General features: G+C 40.5%; 1 protein-coding gene across 2 annotated transcripts; it reads left to right on the top strand.

Annotated features, from left to right (window-relative positions):
- Positions 1 to 10,139: 10,139 nt before the first annotated feature.
- On the top strand, positions 10,140 to 15,517 carry LOC128541493 (ADP-ribosylhydrolase ARH1-like). 2 transcript variants are annotated; one of them, XR_008365635.1, is made up of 8 exons: positions 10,140 to 10,265; positions 12,102 to 12,210; positions 12,294 to 12,392; positions 12,476 to 12,581; positions 12,666 to 12,932; positions 13,022 to 13,236; positions 13,567 to 13,814; positions 14,059 to 15,517. XR_008365635.1 is itself a non-coding variant. In XM_053511944.1 (7 exons), the coding sequence occupies exons 1-7, from the start codon at positions 10,191 to 10,193 to the stop codon at positions 13,713 to 13,715; spliced, it is 1,020 nt and encodes a 339-aa protein (XP_053367919.1). In that variant the 5' UTR covers positions 10,140 to 10,190; the 3' UTR covers positions 13,716 to 15,517. The 2 variants fall into 2 exon arrangements, 1 of the variants encoding a protein (XP_053367919.1); XM_053511944.1 differs by having other exon boundaries at positions 13,567 to 15,517.
- Positions 15,518 to 16,634: the final 1,117 nt, after the last annotated feature.

The raw sequence follows: 16,634 nt of genomic DNA, 5'->3' as shown, positions 1-16,634 counted from the left end.
AGAAAACCAAATTGCACAGAAGAGCCGTGTTTACTTTTAGCTTTACTTTCAGTGTTTGGAGAATATTTCTTCTTTCTGCCATTTTGTCCTTTGCTACAGAAACTCTTAAGCCTCTTAAAAGTCCTCCTCTCTACTTTTAACAATTTTTACCTTAGAAGTTGTTTTTAGGGATAAGATGTTTTGTGAATCATTTTTATCTTTACTAAAATTAAGTCCAAAATTTAAAAGAAAATTCTAAGAAAATGTCATAATTCCAAGAATTTTCTTTGTAATTAGGAGCAACTTTTAGGCTTAAGAATCTTTGTGAACAGTCCAGAACAGTCAGGCACAAGAAGAGTTTCTGTTCTTTTGGAGATCTCGTCACATGGATGCCCCGTGTGTGTCTTTGGGATGCGTCCGGTGTCTGTGGACGGTTTCACTCTACCATGAAGTCCGTTCTGGCCTCGACTGATGTTGACAGCTGTTTCTCTGAGGACTTGACTTGGCTGCAGTTGCTCAATAGTTCAGGACTGTAATTTTCTGCAAGTCTACCTGGGTCTTCAATAACTACCTGGACTCAATATTAACATTAATTAACATCAACTGTTATAGCTGAACTGCTTAACACACCTAACACACAGTATGAATGCAGATCAATTCCTGCTCTCTGTTTCACCCAGATGAGGATGGGTTCCCTGTTGAGTCTGGTTCCTCTCAAGGTTTCTTCCTATTACCATCTCAGGGAGTTTTTCCTTGCCACTGTCGCCCTCGGCTTGCTCACCAGTGACAAACTGACCATTTTGATTCATACACATTCACATTCCATACAAACCTAAATAATTCTTTTGACTGTGTAAAGCTGCTTCACGACAATGCCAATTGTTAAAAGCGCTATACAAATAAAATTAAATTGAATTAAATGGAATTTCTTTCCCCAGGCAGCTGACGATGATGAACAGTTAAATGTTCCCCACCACTGTGCATTAGAAAAACATGTGCAATATTATTATGTGCAATACCTCACTTACTCATATACCTATAAGAGTCTATACCTCTTTATCCTGTATTCAGGGTCGCGGGGTCCTAAAGCCTATCCCAGGAGACTTTGGGCACGAGGCAGGGTACACCCTGGACAGGGTGCCAATCCATCGCAGGACACACATACACACACTCACACACTCATTCACACACTATGGGCGATTTGTGAACACTAATTAGACTAATTTACATGTCTTTGGACTGTAGGTGGAAACCCTCCTGTGCAACACCACTGATATTCATTTTATAATACCCCACATCCTATTCAGTTTCAACAAATGTGTTGTTGGTGTTGTAGTTGTCTGTGGAAGCTCCTGTCACCAAAACAAATTCCTTGGATCTGCAAACGAACTTGTCAATAAAGCTTTTCTGATTCTAAGTCTGATATTAGATGTTTGATGTTAATGAGCTAGTCAAGTTTATTAACAAGCTTTACTTTGTACTTTTTTACATATTTTTGCTATAATTTATGTTTTGTTTTGTATTTTCTTGGCTGGTTAAATGTTAAAGTTAAAGCAAATCTTTACATCTTGTATATGACTTTCTTACTGAAACTTGTTTACAAAAAAACACTGGGATAAGTGCATTAGTGTAGCAGGAGATTATATAGAGAAATTAAGGGAGTTTTTACTCTCGGAACGGTGAATCCCCCTTGTATAAACATATAGTTTACATTTACATTGTAAGACACCTTACCCAGAGCGACTTACATTTTTACCTCTTTATACATCTGAGCAGTTGAGGGCCTTGCTCAAGGGCCCAACAGGAACAACTTGGTGGTTGTGGGATTAGAACCTGGGACCTTCCAAACCTACAACAATGCCTTAACCACTGAGCTACCCCAGTTAGTCGTAGGCTGTTGTATATCACAAATCCTCAAAAATTTGAAGTGTAATGCAAAAATTCTAATGTAATGTAATCAGAGTGCGTGTGTATTTCAGTTCTGTACTGATGAAATCGTTTGTGTCTACATTCATCAGCATGAATACAGCGACATCTAGTGAAGATAGGTGTGTCTTACGGAATACAATTAATATGGGCATGTAGGTGCAAGAAATTAATAACAGAGAGAGAAAGTGTGTGTGTGTGTGTGTGTGTGTGTGTCAAAACCTTGGATACCTTCTAATTCAATTTTTTCAAAAAATCTTTACATTCTAAAACAATACTGGATGTTTCAACTATGAAATAAAATATGGCATTATGTAATTTAGTCATTTGTTATTTTAAGACATAAAAGTCAGCTGTTCTGGAACAGTTCTTGCAAGAACAGTGTATTTGCAAAACCCATCAAGCAACATGATGATGAAACTGTCTATCATGAAGACTTTCCCAAAAAATCGCCAATTAACAAACAGCAGATGAGAGCCGTTAAGTAACAAATACATCTTAATATCAACTGTTCAAAGGAAATGATTGCACATTTTGGATGAACGCCTTCAGGATTGTTTTATAAAATGATATAGTATAGTATATAGTATGGTGCAAAGGGAAATGTCTGAACTACCATCTCTAAATCTGAAAAACGCTCTGCATAGGTTCTAACTATTAACTAAAGTAATTGTATAATTGGGGGACATTACATCATGTGCTGAGTGGTCACGTCATTGATGACATCACTGAATGCTTTATTTAGCATGTACTGTATATAGTTCTACTCAACACAAGCTCCAGAGTCACATGAAAAACAATATTAATGTAACCTAAAGAGGTATATATTTAAAAAAAAAAAAAAAAAAAAATGTGTGTGGTTCTTGCTGTGGCAAAACATTGGAGTCATGCTAGCATCATGCTAATCATGCTAGCCCTATGTTAGTGACATGCTAATGATGTTGCTAGCAACATGCTAACCCTCTATGGCATGATGTTGCCCTCAGGCAACTAAACCACCCCCTTTTATGGCTGTGTCATTAACAACTTTTATGTCATACTGTGAATGTGTCACAGGCGTTCCCAACGAATGTACAGTAGGCAGCATCGTCTATGGTGAAACTGTGAATCCATGGTTCAAAAAACTGCTGGCAGGGTATAAATAAAAGGGGGAAAAGGATGCATAACACCCATTGTGTTCTAGATGTGCAAATAAAGAAAAATGTGGAAACTTCTGTTTGTGCGTGGTGAGCGTATGTAGGACGGATTCAGAGGTAGCATGAACTTATAGAACACCGGCTGAACCTGATTGGTCAAACGGAGTCATGTGATTATTGTTGCTGCGTCTGATTGGTGAAACAGTCATGCTGGAGATCTAGCAGCTTCATGTGTAGAATAAATGGTTAAAAAAGTAACAGTAGTGATGGGAAGTTTGAATCATTTTACTGACTCGGGTCTTTAAATCTTGTTCATTAAAATGAACTAATCTTTTTTGAGTCTTTTAGTTCATTTCGTTCTTTTAATAAGAAATTTTAATAAACAGACCCTCAATACATCTACATACACAAATTTTGGCTATAGTTCCAGTAATGAAAATGTTACAATGCACTCACTCACTCATCTTCTATATCGCTTTGTCCTGTATTCAGGGTTGCGGGGGGCCTGGAGCCTATCCCAGGAGACTTAGGGCACGAGGCAGGGTACACCCTGGACATGGTGCCAATCCACCGCAGGGCACACACACATACACACCGTCACATGCTCATTCACACACTATGGGCAATTTGGGAACACCAGTCAACCTAACCTATATGTATTTGGACTGTGGGAGGAAACCGGAGTACCCGGAGGAAGCCCACCAAGCACGTGGAGAACATACAAAATCCATGCCCACAGAGATGGGAATCGAGTCTGGCTGGGAATCAAACCAGGACCTTGGAGGTGCAAGGCGACTATTATAATGCCTATTATAATGCAGCTAAGGACATATTACAATACACAGAATGAGTAGCTCACCTCTCATATCTTCCAGTCTGAGTCGTTCGTTCTTTTAAATCTATTGCACCACATAGCGTCTATGGGAGTCACGTGACAAAAGAACGAACGACTCAGAGTAGAAGAGTCATTGAGAAAGAATCGCTCAATCTTGTTTTCTGTACGTAACCTATGGAGGTCTTGCGATGATTTGCGCATGCGCGCCCAGTAGAAAAATCGTTCAGTGAGACTACTCGTTCTTCTGAGTCACAATAAAGAACAAATCGTCTATGAACAACCCATCACTAGTTACGAGTCGAGTACAGCCGAATGTAACGGAGTAAGAGTAGTGTTTCTTCTTCACAAATCTACTCAAGTAAAATTTAAAAGTATTGGTCCAGTAAAAATATTCGTAGAAGTATATTTTCTCCAAAAAGTTACTCAAGTAAATGTAACAAAGTAAATGTAAGTCGTTACTACCCACTTCTGGTTATATGAATTTTAAGCTTAACAAACAAAACACACTCCTCTAAAACTGCACATAGACTGGTTTGGAAATGGTGAGAGACAAAAACGTCCTTCAGGAAGCCTGGAGAACTATTCCTCAAGACTACAAAAAAAATACAAGAAAGTCTGAAGCTTTGAAGGCAAAATATAAAGAAACCGTGGGGTCAAGACTTTTGCACAGTACAGTAACTGTTGTATGCTGAATACAAAAGACCACCAAAAAACTGAAGACAAATATCCAGGGGAAAATATAATAATAATAATAATAATAAAAATAATAATGAATTAAGTAGAAAAAATCATGGCAGACTAGACATAGTCATAAAATTTTGTAAAACATAAAAAGCTATTAATAACTGTGTACTTATTATTTTCCCATAAAATGTGGCACAAAAGAGCAAAGCAACACATTATTTTGTATTTAACAAATTACCAAAAACCAACAGGCCCAAATCTTTTTCAGCACAAAGTGATATTCAAGAAGACATGGGTTGCCAAAGTTGATCTGGATCAACTCCTGCACAGAGCTCTGACATCAACTCCACTGAAATCATTTGGGATAAGTCAGACTGGTGATTTTACATCAGGCCTCTGCTCCCAGCATCACTGCCTGAAATCCGCACTGCTATACATAAGGTCTATGGTTTGGAATGGGATGTTTAACATGTACATATGGGTAAAGGTTAGTTTTTGACATACTTTTGGACATTTACTCTATATTAATGCCAAAAGTGGGAAATAATTGGGACCTGGTGCCCCTTATAACATTTGCACTAATTAAGATAAATCCTTTTTGTTAGTGATAATTGGTAGATTGAAAAAGAGTAACACATTCATGTCGTTCAATTCTGTAGGACGTTCAGAGGCTCGGAGGAGTTAAGAACATTACTGTTAGCCTTCCTCATTGGCCAGTCAGTGCTTCACTCTGTGACCTCTAAAGCTTTAGCCACAGGTTCATCATCCTACTACTAAATCATTTTTTCCCACAGCGTGTCTAAGTGCTATCTACTGTATCTATCTATCTATGAATATCTGTAGTCCATCGGGGCACCATGGAGGCCAATTTTTTTCTTGCCTGAGATTAGGTCTAAGTGCACTGTTGGTTAATTAAGTCTGACATGAATCAGCATGAACACAGTGACATCTAGTGGAGATAAGTGTGTATTACAGACGCTCAATGAAATCACTTCCGCGTTTACACTTCTCACTTCCTGGTTTTTACTCTCCGATTCAGACACTTCAGTGCGTGTGTGTGTATGAGAGAGATTGCTGAGTTCATCTGATATCATTAGAGGTGTGACTAAAACATTTAATAATCTAATTCATAATCTGTGGGGAAAAGAGACAGAGACTTACCCAGGGGAGACACATGGAGAGGTGAGACTTCACTCTGTCTAAATACACACTCAATCATCTTATACTTAAACCGCAGCTTTATTTCTGATTTATTTATTTATAACTGTTTACTTGTAGGTTCAACGAATGTGCTGATAAAATGATTACCGTAGAGTCCCAACACACTAGTTGGTGTTTGTTAGGTGTTCGTGTACTCGCTGCTTTCATTCAATGATGATAAAGATCAATGCTGATTGGACAAGAGGCTTTGACACGCCCCATTCTAAGCCACGCCCAGATGTATTGCTTCATTCTCTAAAGCTGCGTTCCATTCCGAAGTGTACTTCACAGGGTGCTCCCTACTCCCCGTCTCCATGCGTTACCATGGTAACATAACCACCTCCGATATCTGTCGGATATAATTTATATATTATTTTATTTTATTTTATTTTCTAAAAAAAAAAAAAATTTTTTTTGCTTTGAGACAATGACCATTGTTAAAAGCGATATATAAATAAAATTGAATTGAATTGAATATATTTATATATATTTTATTTATATAGCATAAATATATTTATATTTATATAACAATGGTCATTGTCTCAAAGCAGCTTCACAAAAATGAAAGAATTTTTTAGAAAAGAAAATATTTAGAAGTGTGTATGTGTAAGAAAAATGTGTCTTGATAATGATGAGATGAATGAATGATGAATGAAATTTCTCTGATGATCAAGCCAAGGGTGACGGCGACAGTGGCAAGGAAAAACTCCCTGAGATGGCAATAGGAAGAAACCTTGAGAGGAACCAGACTCAACAGGGAACCCATCCTGCAGTAGGTGCAGAGGGCAGATGGGGTCTGGGTCACTGGAAGCACAGGAGCAGGATGTGTAGCTCCAGCCATCATAAAGCAGAATCCAGCTGGAGCTGGTCCTTCTCCGGATGCCTCAGAAACCTCGCAGGATTGGCCTTTGTCTACTGAAGCTGGCACAATCTCCAGATGCCTCGGGATGGGTAGAAAAGTACAGAACAGATGGAGAGAATTCAGGATAGATGGAGTATGAGATTATGGGATGAGTTACGCGTATGCCAGATTTAAGGGATGCTTCTTGAGTCTACTTTTGAACTGGGAAAGCGTGTCTGCTCCCCGAACACTATCAGACAACATTGATGAATATGCAGTCTCAGTCTGCGGATTTATCAGGAAATGTGTAGATGATATTTTACCATCCAAAACAGTGAAAATTTCTCCAAACCAGAAACCATGGATAAACAGTGATGTTCGCATGGCACTGGCGGAACAGAATTCTGCCTTCGCCTCCGCTAACACATCAAAATATAAACAAGCCACCAACGAACTCCGGAAGACTACTAAGTCTGCGAAAAGTGAGTACAGGGACAAGGTGGAACAACAATTTGATGATCCTAAATGAATGTGGCAGGGACTGAATACAATCGCGGACTTCAGAGGGAAAACCAGCACACCGCAGACCATGGCTTCTCTGTGTGAGGATCTAAACGTATTTTATGCTAGATTCGACACAGCGAACAACACGAGACTGGACAGCGAACGCATCATGGATGACGTCAGTGCGCACACAGTGTCTGAAGAGGATGTACGGAAGTGCTTCAGACAGGTGAACGCACGTAAAGCCGCCGGTCCTGACGGAATCCCCGGCCGTGTCCTTAAATCATGCGTGGCTCAGAGTGTTCATGAACATCTTCAACCTTTCTCTCTCTCTGTCTGTAGTACCAGCCGGCTTCAAAACGTCCACCAACTTTCCTGTACCCAAATCCTCCACCATCACATCGCTAAACGACTGGCAACCAGTAGCCCTGACCCCCATCGTAAGCAAATTCTTTGAGAGGCTGGTCAGAAACTTCATTTGCTCTGCACTGCCGAACTCACGGACCCGCTACAATTTGCATACCGTCACAAGAGGTCTACTGATGACGCCATAGCCCTGACTCTACCTACTGCCCTCACCCACCTGGAGAAGAAAGACACGTATGTGAGAATGCTGCTTGTAGATTATAGCTCTGCATTCAACACCATCGTTCCCTCAAAGCTGGACAGGAAACTACAAGATCTAGGATTGATCAGCTCTCTCTGCAGCTGGATCCTCAACTTCCTGTCTGACAGACGCCAGATGGTCAGACTGGGCAGTATCACCTCATCCTCCGTCATAATGAACACTGGTGCTCCACAGGGATGTGTACTGAGCCCTACTCACTCTACACATATGACTGCACGGCCACTAGCAGCTCCAACATCGTTGTGAAGTTTGCAGACGACACAACAGTAATGGGTCTTATCACCAACGGTGATGAGACAGCATACAGGTAGGAGGTCAGAGCCCTAACACATTGGTGTCAGAAGAACCATCTCTCCCTCAATGTCGAAAAGACCAAGGAGCTGATACTGGACTTCCGGAGGGCTAGAGGTGTACACTCCCCCATCATCATCAACGGTGCTGCTGTGGAGAGAGTGAGCAGCTTCTGTTTCCTGGGTGTTCATTATGCAGAGGATCTCACATGGTCAGCTCATACTGACAAAACAGTGAAGAAGGCGCAACAGCGACCCTTCTTTCTCAGGAGACTGAAGAGATTTGGCATGAGACCCCACATCCTCAGGACCTTTAACCGCTGTGCCATCCAGAGCATCCTCACAGGATCCATCCTAACTTGGTGCAACAGGACCGCCTACAACCGCAAAGCTCTGCAGAGAGTGGTGCGGTTGTATACAGTATATATGTGTCTTTGTGTTTGTGTGCGTGTGTGTATGTATGTATGTATGTATGTATATATGTATGTATGTACTGTATATATGCATATTTATTTTCATGCATATCTATTCCTATAATTGTATTCCACTATTGCTTGTGTAGCTTGCACAAGAATTTCACTCACATCTACTGTACTAGTGTACCAGGAACGTGATGTGACAATAAAAGTGATTTGATTTGATGTTATTTGATTTACCAGTTCACCTAATACTCTACGTCTGTGAGTCCCCCAGATCTGCTACTTTACCCAAGTCAAATCTATTTACAAAAATGCTTGATTACATAAATAGGTTTTTAGCCTAGACTTAGGTCTCGACATTAATTTGAAGACTATTTCATAACATTGGGGCTTTGTAAGAAAAAGCTATGTCCCCTGCTGTAGTTTTTATAATACACGGTACTGACAAGCAACCTGCATCCTTTGATCAAAGTAGGCGTGGTGAATCGTAAGACCTGTGGCGCGAGGCCATTTAATGCTTTATATTTTAAAAGTAGTATTTTAAAATCAATGCGAAATTTCACAGGGAGCCAATGCAGTGAAGATAAGATAGGGGTAATGTGCTCGTATCTTCTGGTTCTAGTGAGGACTCTTGCTGCTGCATTCTGAACTTATGCACCTAGTTAAACAACCAGACAGTGAGGCGTTACAATAGTCCAACCTAGTGGTGATAAAAGCATGATCTAGTTTTTCTGCATTGTTTAGTGACAATTTATTCCTTAACTTGACAATATTTCTGGGGTGAAAGAATACTATCCTGGTAATATTATCTACATGAGCTTCAATTGAAAGAGTAGAATCTATAATCACAATGAGGTCTTTTACTGTTGCACTTGATGGAACAGAAAGGCCATTTAAAGTTACAGTGTGATCTAAAATCTTACTTCTAGCTGAATGCGGTCCTATGACTAGAACTTCTGTCTTATTAGGATTAAGCAGAAGGAAGTTAATAAGCATCCAGTCTCTTATATCCTTTACGCATTGCTCAACTTTAGTAAGCTGTTTTTTCTCATCTGGTTTTGCTGAGACGTATAATTGTGTGTCGTCAACATAACAATGAAAACTAAAACCATGCTTACGGACTATGTTGCCTCAAAAAAGCATGTAAAGGGAAACAAGCAGTGGCCCTAAAACCGAACCCTGTGGAACACCAAACTCCACTAAACATGCAGAATAAACACCACTTAAACATACGATCAGTCAAATAGGATCTGAGCCAGGAGATGGCTGTTCCTGTAATTCCTATTACATTTTCTAATCTGTGAAGGAGAATACTATGATCAATGGTGTCAAAAGCTGCACTGAGGTCCAGTAACACAAGAATAGTGACACAACCCTGGTCAGAGGCCAATGGGAGGTTATTTACTTCTTTGTGGCCTAAATCCTGACTAATAATAAGTTTTATATATAAAGATTTGCTTCTGCAAATTTGAAGGTGAGGTTTTTCAGACAGAAAATTAATCAGTTAAGTTTCCACATTTAGAACACATATTGTAAAGATTTAGAAATGTATACAAAGAAAATGTGACCTATGACATCATTATCTGTGTGTTGTTTTACAGGAAAAAGTGCAGTGGTCAGTAATTAAGCTAACTGCTGATTACACCTGACTTATCAAGATTCACTAATGGACTTTGTGTAAATCTAATATTATCACTATTTGATCTGTCTACTTCAGTCCTGCGACTGTTGATCACTACAAGGCCGGCATGGTGCTGAGCGGCGTGGGTGACGCTCTCGGCTTCAAGTGGGAGTTTGTGTTTTCCGGACCACGAATCCAAGAGGTATGCATACATAATTCTATCCTTTTTTTAATTCCATGTATTTTTGTGTGAACACATTTTTTTGTCATAGTGTGTCTTTTTTCACCATTATTTACTGAACACATGTCAAAAATAAAAAACATGTGGGCAGTACTATGTACTAGTGATGGTATGAATGACCCAGAAACGCTGAAGTTTGTGTCAAGCAAAAGAGGGTGTGAACAAATAAAGCCTCATTTCGAGTCACATTTACATTTAGGCATTTGGCAGATGGTTTAAGTAAAAACTTGTTCACATGGAAGAAGTCTTCAGGTGAAGATAGGCTCAGAAGAATTAATCAATGTAAGGTATAAAATGGGTCCAACTCTGTTCTCTATAATAATCATAGATATTTTTGAAAGTATCTCAGCAGATAGGGGGAGATAGCTTTTTGCAGATGATGGAGCTTTATGAAAACAGGGAAGAAATTTTAAATACATTCAGTAGAAAATACACAAGCCTATTACTTCCTAAATCAAGGAATATGATCTAAAACATTAGAGTCAGGACATTTTGTTTTCGTTGAGTATATTGTGCAAAAAAATAATAAATGTCATAAGATGCCTTGCAGGGAAAGAGTGGGAGGGTTAGTATTGAGTCCCTGAAGCATATATATATATACCACCGGTATAAGAATAAAGATGGATTATGACAGTCTAGTATATGGATCAGCAGCTAAATGTGTGTTGTTAGGCCTGTATATAGTCTAAGCTCAGGCTCTAAAGCTCTCCAGTGTGTGCTTTCCAGGTTAAAGCAAGTAAAATGCCATTGTGGCTATGAAGAAAACAGTTAGTGGTAAATTATTGGATCAATCTAAGACGTCTGAAGAAGTGTTGGGAGAAGGAGATTGCTCCGAAGGAAAGCTTTGGTTGAAAGATCAGCTGACAATAGAGATGGGTGTGTATGGTAAGACTTTGGCACACCCATGGTGTAGCCTGTTAGGCGCCTCTGGGGATTAGATCAAGCACGTTGATGAGACAGCTGACCTAGTTAGCATATACTATATAACAATTTACAAGAAATATAAAGATAGTGTACAGGTCTTTACAGGTGGGTCTAGGAACCAGAAATCAGAGAAAACTGGGGCTGCAGTTACCTAGTTACAAATTAAGAGAACATCTGATTGTCTGAGTGTACTGTATTTACTGTGGAGTACAATGTGGAGTCACTGATTGGGAAAGGAAAGCATTTAATATTTTTTAACTCCAACTAAAAATGCAGAGCATTACTGAAGGAAAAGGTGTTGAGAAGAAAGGGTGTGTGGAAATGCGAAGAGTTCAAGACACAGTACAAGTCAGGACAAGGAGTAAGCATTAGACATTTTAAGGGAAGGCTGGTCAGGAAAGTCGCCTTTCCAAGGGGAAGTGCAGTCCAGAAACATGTCAACATAAAAATCCAAAAATGAACATGAAATACAACGCAGATGTTTCTCATGTGGTCTTACATTTGCCTCTGGCATGAAAGGGAGTTTATGATCGGCTCACTGCCTAGAAGGTGCCATGGTCCTAGGGCTGCAAAAAAAACAAAACAATTCATCACCCCTCCACCCCCAAGCTTGACAGTGGGTATGAGGTGTATCTCCCAAAATGCTGTCAGTTTGTTCGGAGGCCTGCACACCTGCTGATTATTAGGTTAAATAAAACCTTAAACACCAGCAAGGAGAGACTATCTCTTTTTTACTGATTTGGAGTGGGACAAGGACGTATAGGTGAAGAACAGATTTACACATATGTTTGAACATATACTGTGTATTGATGCCAAAATTGTGAAAGGTCATGATACACATACAGTAACACATTTACGCTTTTTAATTTGTAGGATGTTCTAAGGCTCGGAGGAGTTGAGAACATTACTGTTAGCCTTCCTGATTGGCCAGTCAGTGATGACACAGTGCTTCACTTGGCGACCGGTGAAGCTTTAGCCACAGGTTCATCATCCTACTACTAAATCATACTTTCCCACAGCGTGTCTAAATGCACTGTGCTAAAACCGCATGTTATTATCTTGTAGGTAAGGAAGGTGAGGAGCTTCTGCATGAGGTGGCTTTCCATTACAAAAAGGGTATGAAGGACATGTCTGGAAGGGCTCCAGGAGGGGCCACCATTCATGGTAAAAACACAGCATGGATCGTCTCACCAGAGGTTCACAACCACTCAATATTTTTAATTCATACTTCTGGGGTTTCATCATAGGTGTGCATCAGTTGAAGCCAGGAGTTAAAGGAGGCTACAGAATCGCTTATGCTCAAAGAAGTGGAGGATGTGGAGCTGCCATGAGGGCTATGTGCATCGGTCTAAGGTTGGAATAAATGAACATGTACTGTATCCTGTGTAATAAAACATCACTTTTTACTTGACTGACTCTACAGTACTTTTGTACCAGATACCCTCAACCAGAGCAGCTCTCCTCACTGGTTGCCATTGCCGTGGAGACTGGAAGAATGACCCACACACATCCGACCGGATTCCTCGGTGCTGTTGCTTCTGCGTTGTTCGCAGCCTATGCCATCCAGCGACGTCCAATCACAACCTGGGGGCTGGGTTTAGTAAAGGAGGCGTGTCCAGTCGCAAAGGACTTTGTGAAGTCAGCGGGATACGCCATTCCTGAGACAGAGAGAGACTGGGGATACTTTACTGAGAAATGGGAAAAGTGAGATTTCTGATCTGCATTGTGGTGGACCTTCTGGTATCATCTGAAGAAATAATAATTATAGCAGTGATGTCACTTTCTTGTCTCAGGTATCTAGCGTTGAGAGGTTTGTCATCAGGAACTGGTCCTGTGGTCTTTCCTGAGGTTTACACAACTGCTGAACGCGATAAAGCGTACAAAAGCTTTAGCTGGTCTGGATGGGGGGGCAGCAGTGGTCACGATGCACCAATGATAGCTCTGGATGCCCTCATGGGGGCGGGGTCAGACTGGAAGGAGCTAATAAGCCGAGGAGCATTTCATGGAGGTAATTTCTCCTCACACCAAACTCTTAATGCGATGGGCACTGCTTTTGCTTTGGCTCCATCTTGTCACCTGCTCTGTGGTTTACCTTGATTATTTCAGTTATTTCTGCTTCCCACTTTCAGTACCTCTTTTAAAGCTTTAATATTCAGTCATGTCATTAAGCTGGAGACTTGATTTTTTCTTTGCTTTTTGTTGTACTTCCTGTTTTTTAAATTATTCTAAAACTGATGTGAACAAATAAACAATGCTGAGAAAGGACTTTTGGGAATAAAATTAAGAATTATAAATATTTGTAACTTCCCCATCTGGTTGTTCTTTTGGTTCTGTGCAGGAGACAGCGACAGCACGGCGGTTATAGCCTGTTGTTGTTGGGGTCTGATGTACGGGATGAATGGAGTGCCCGAGTGTAACTACACTAAACTGGAGTACAGGGACCGCCTGGAGACGTGTGCCAAGAAACTTTACACCTTATCACACTAAATACTTCAATTCATTGTCGCTTTAAAGGCAAATTAGCTGCATTTGTGGAAGTGCATTTCTCTAGCCAGTCAGAATACGAGAAAGGGGACTTCTCCCTTGGTAAGCAAAATACTTTTTACTCCACATGTTTTTAGGTACTTTATTTTTTTAGCATTTCCCACCCATCTTTAGGCATTTCTACTGAACAAAATAAGGGTTTAAGGGATCTGTTGTGTGTATATACAACTGTGTTCATTTGCAACAACATCCACAATGTTTACCTGTTTAGTGATATAAGAGTTAAAGAGTATTACGGCGTGCACCTATCTACCTGATCTACTATCGCTCCTTGCTAACTATGTAGGCTCCCTGGGCAGCACCCCCTTCTGCAGGTATGCAAAGGGACGGAGCCGCCTATTCGGGCCGGCTGGCGATAATTAGCGTTAATAGGACTTTGGGCTTGCTCCGCATTATAAAAGCAATGCGCAGAGTATAGTTCGGGGTGCAGGAAGTACTGTGTAATGTGATGGAATAGAAGAGAGTGGCATGCAAGATGTGACGCGCCCCAGGGACTTTAAACATGGACACTGGAATTACGCCCTTTGATCTCCACGCTGAGGACAGCACAGGAAAGAACTGCCCGAGCTCCCGCAGCACCTTCACTCCCGCACCAAGCCCGTCTTTGCTGTCCTGCCCCCCAAGAGAAAAAGTCCGCGAGGAGGTTTGCCGAGATCCAAGCCGGGAAAGCCGCCCAGCAAACGGACGTCAGCGAGGACTCCCGAAGAGCTGAAAGGGGCCAGCCTGGCCATCGACAGCAGGAGAAGCGCCATCATGGGAGCGTGCAGGAACACTGCCTCCTTGTGCTCCGTTCTGCCACTCCGCCCACTGCCACCTATCGCCAGCTGCGTGCCCGCATGCCAGCATGGCACTTTATCCCATCCCCTTTCTTTCCGTCCTCCCTCCTTTAACTGTGCTTTATGGTGCCACGCGTCGAACCTGGTACAAAAGCAACTAAAAGCTAAACTAACACTAAACACTAACCTAGCCGTTTTTACCTTTTAAGAAACTGTGAGACAGAGCACCATATCTGTTGCATTTTAACTGATTTTAACAACGTTTTAACACTGTTTGAGTCCCAGAGAATTAATGAAAATAGTAAGTTTACCTGTGTACCTTAACTGTGTTCACTTTACACATCTTCTAAAAGAAGGATATTTATATGCTGCCTGATTTATTTATTTTTAATCAAGGGACCAAAGCTCTCCAGACCTGCCTGGTCGAATGTGAAAAAGTAATTGCCCCCAAACCTAATAACTGCTTTTGCCACCCACAATCAACTACAATCAAGTGTTTACGAAAACTGCCAGTGAGTCTTTCACATCATTGTAGAGGATTTTTGGTCCACTGTTCCTTGGCAGAATTGTTTTATTTTAGCCTAATTTCAGAATTTTCATGAATGAATGGCACAGCATCTTTGATTTTGACTAGGCCACTCCGAAACCGTTATTTATTTTTTTGTTTTTTGAAACCATTTAGAGGTGGACTTGCTGGTGTGTTTCAGATTATTGTCCTGTTGAATAACCCAAGGGCATATGAGCTTGAGGTCACAAACTGATGGCCGGACATTCTCCTTCAGGATTTTCTGGTAAAGCGCAGAATTCATGGTTTCATAAATTATGGCAAGTCGTCCAGGTCCTGAAGCTGCAAAGCACCAGACCATAACACTAACACCACTGCATTTTCATAAGATACACTTGAGTTAATGCTAAATAAAAATAAGCTAAAATATTTATAAAATATACTATGTAAGTCTATGAAGAAGGTATTTCGAAACAAACTACTGTATTTAAATTCTGTCATGTAAATATACATAAAAGATTGTCATGATGCATGGTTTTGAGTCTATTATTTTTTTTAGAAATAATACACAGAGAGACATAAAATCTAACTTAAATACACTGCCCGGCCAAAAAAATAGTTGCACACTAATATTTTATTGGACCACCTTTTGCTTTAAATACAGCTGTGACATTGTTCCAATAAGTTTATGCAATGTCACAACATTTATTTTTGCCCAGAGTCATATTAATTTCTCTCCAACATCTTATATTGATATATTCACTCTTTCACTATTTGAGCCTGAGGAATCCTGGCATTGTCATCTTGGAACATAGATGGTCCATCAGGGAAGAACAAATCCATTAATGAAAAACCTTGGTCGTTTACTACATTCAGGTGGTCAGCTGACTTTACTTTACTTTGCTACATAACGTTGCTGAGTCTAGACCTAAGCAACAGAAGTAACCCCAGATCATAACACTGCGTCCAAAGGCTTGTACAGTGGACACTATGCATGATAAGTGCATCGCTTCATCCGCCTCTCTTCTTACCCTGACACGCCCATCGCTCTGGAATAAGATCAGTCTGGACTCATCAGGTCACATGACCTTTTTCCATCGCTCCAAAGTCCATTCTTTATGCTCCCTAGCAAACTAAAGCCTTTTTTCTGATTAGCCTCACTGATAAGTGGTTTTCTTAAGGCTACACACCTGTCCCAATCTTGTGAGTTCACACATGTCTACCTTTTTTAAATAAAAATAAAAAAACTGACAAGAGAGCAGCAGGATGTGGAACAAATGATTTACTCAACACCTCTGTGGAATTATTTATATGTGACCTCATTCTGTAGTGAGCTACACGTTGGTCCCAACTGTGCTTTTATTTCTCTGCTCTAACATGATGTTTTATTATTAGTAGTAGTAGTAGTGTTTGCCCCTTCCTGACTTTTTTTTTTAAAGACAGTTTTTAAATGATGATTTACTATATTCTGGGAAAAAAGCTGTCGAAACCAGCTTAGCCCTGTGTGAAAAAGTAATTGCCCCCACTCCACATACAACAACTGCAATCAAGCATTTGTGATAACTGCCAATGAGTCTTTCA

Source organism: Clarias gariepinus, chromosome 14 (genome assembly GCF_024256425.1).
Source record: "Clarias gariepinus isolate MV-2021 ecotype Netherlands chromosome 14, CGAR_prim_01v2, whole genome shotgun sequence".
Taxonomy (NCBI): domain Eukaryota; kingdom Metazoa; phylum Chordata; class Actinopteri; order Siluriformes; family Clariidae; genus Clarias; species Clarias gariepinus.
This window is presented reverse-complemented; position numbering and strand designations above follow the sequence as displayed.

Excerpts from the sequence above, each read along its gene's own strand:
- LOC128541493 (XM_053511944.1), top strand. The coding sequence starts at position 10,191 with ATGGTGCTGAGCGGCGTGGGTGACGCTCTCGGCTTCAAGTGGGAGTTT. Across the intron at positions 12,933-13,021 it reads TTTACTGAGAAATGGGAAAA|GTATCTAGCGTTGAGAGGTT; the intron begins GTGAGATTTCTG and ends TTCTTGTCTCAG. Across the intron at positions 13,237-13,566 it reads CCGAGGAGCATTTCATGGAG|GAGACAGCGACAGCACGGCG; the intron begins GTAATTTCTCCT and ends GGTTCTGTGCAG.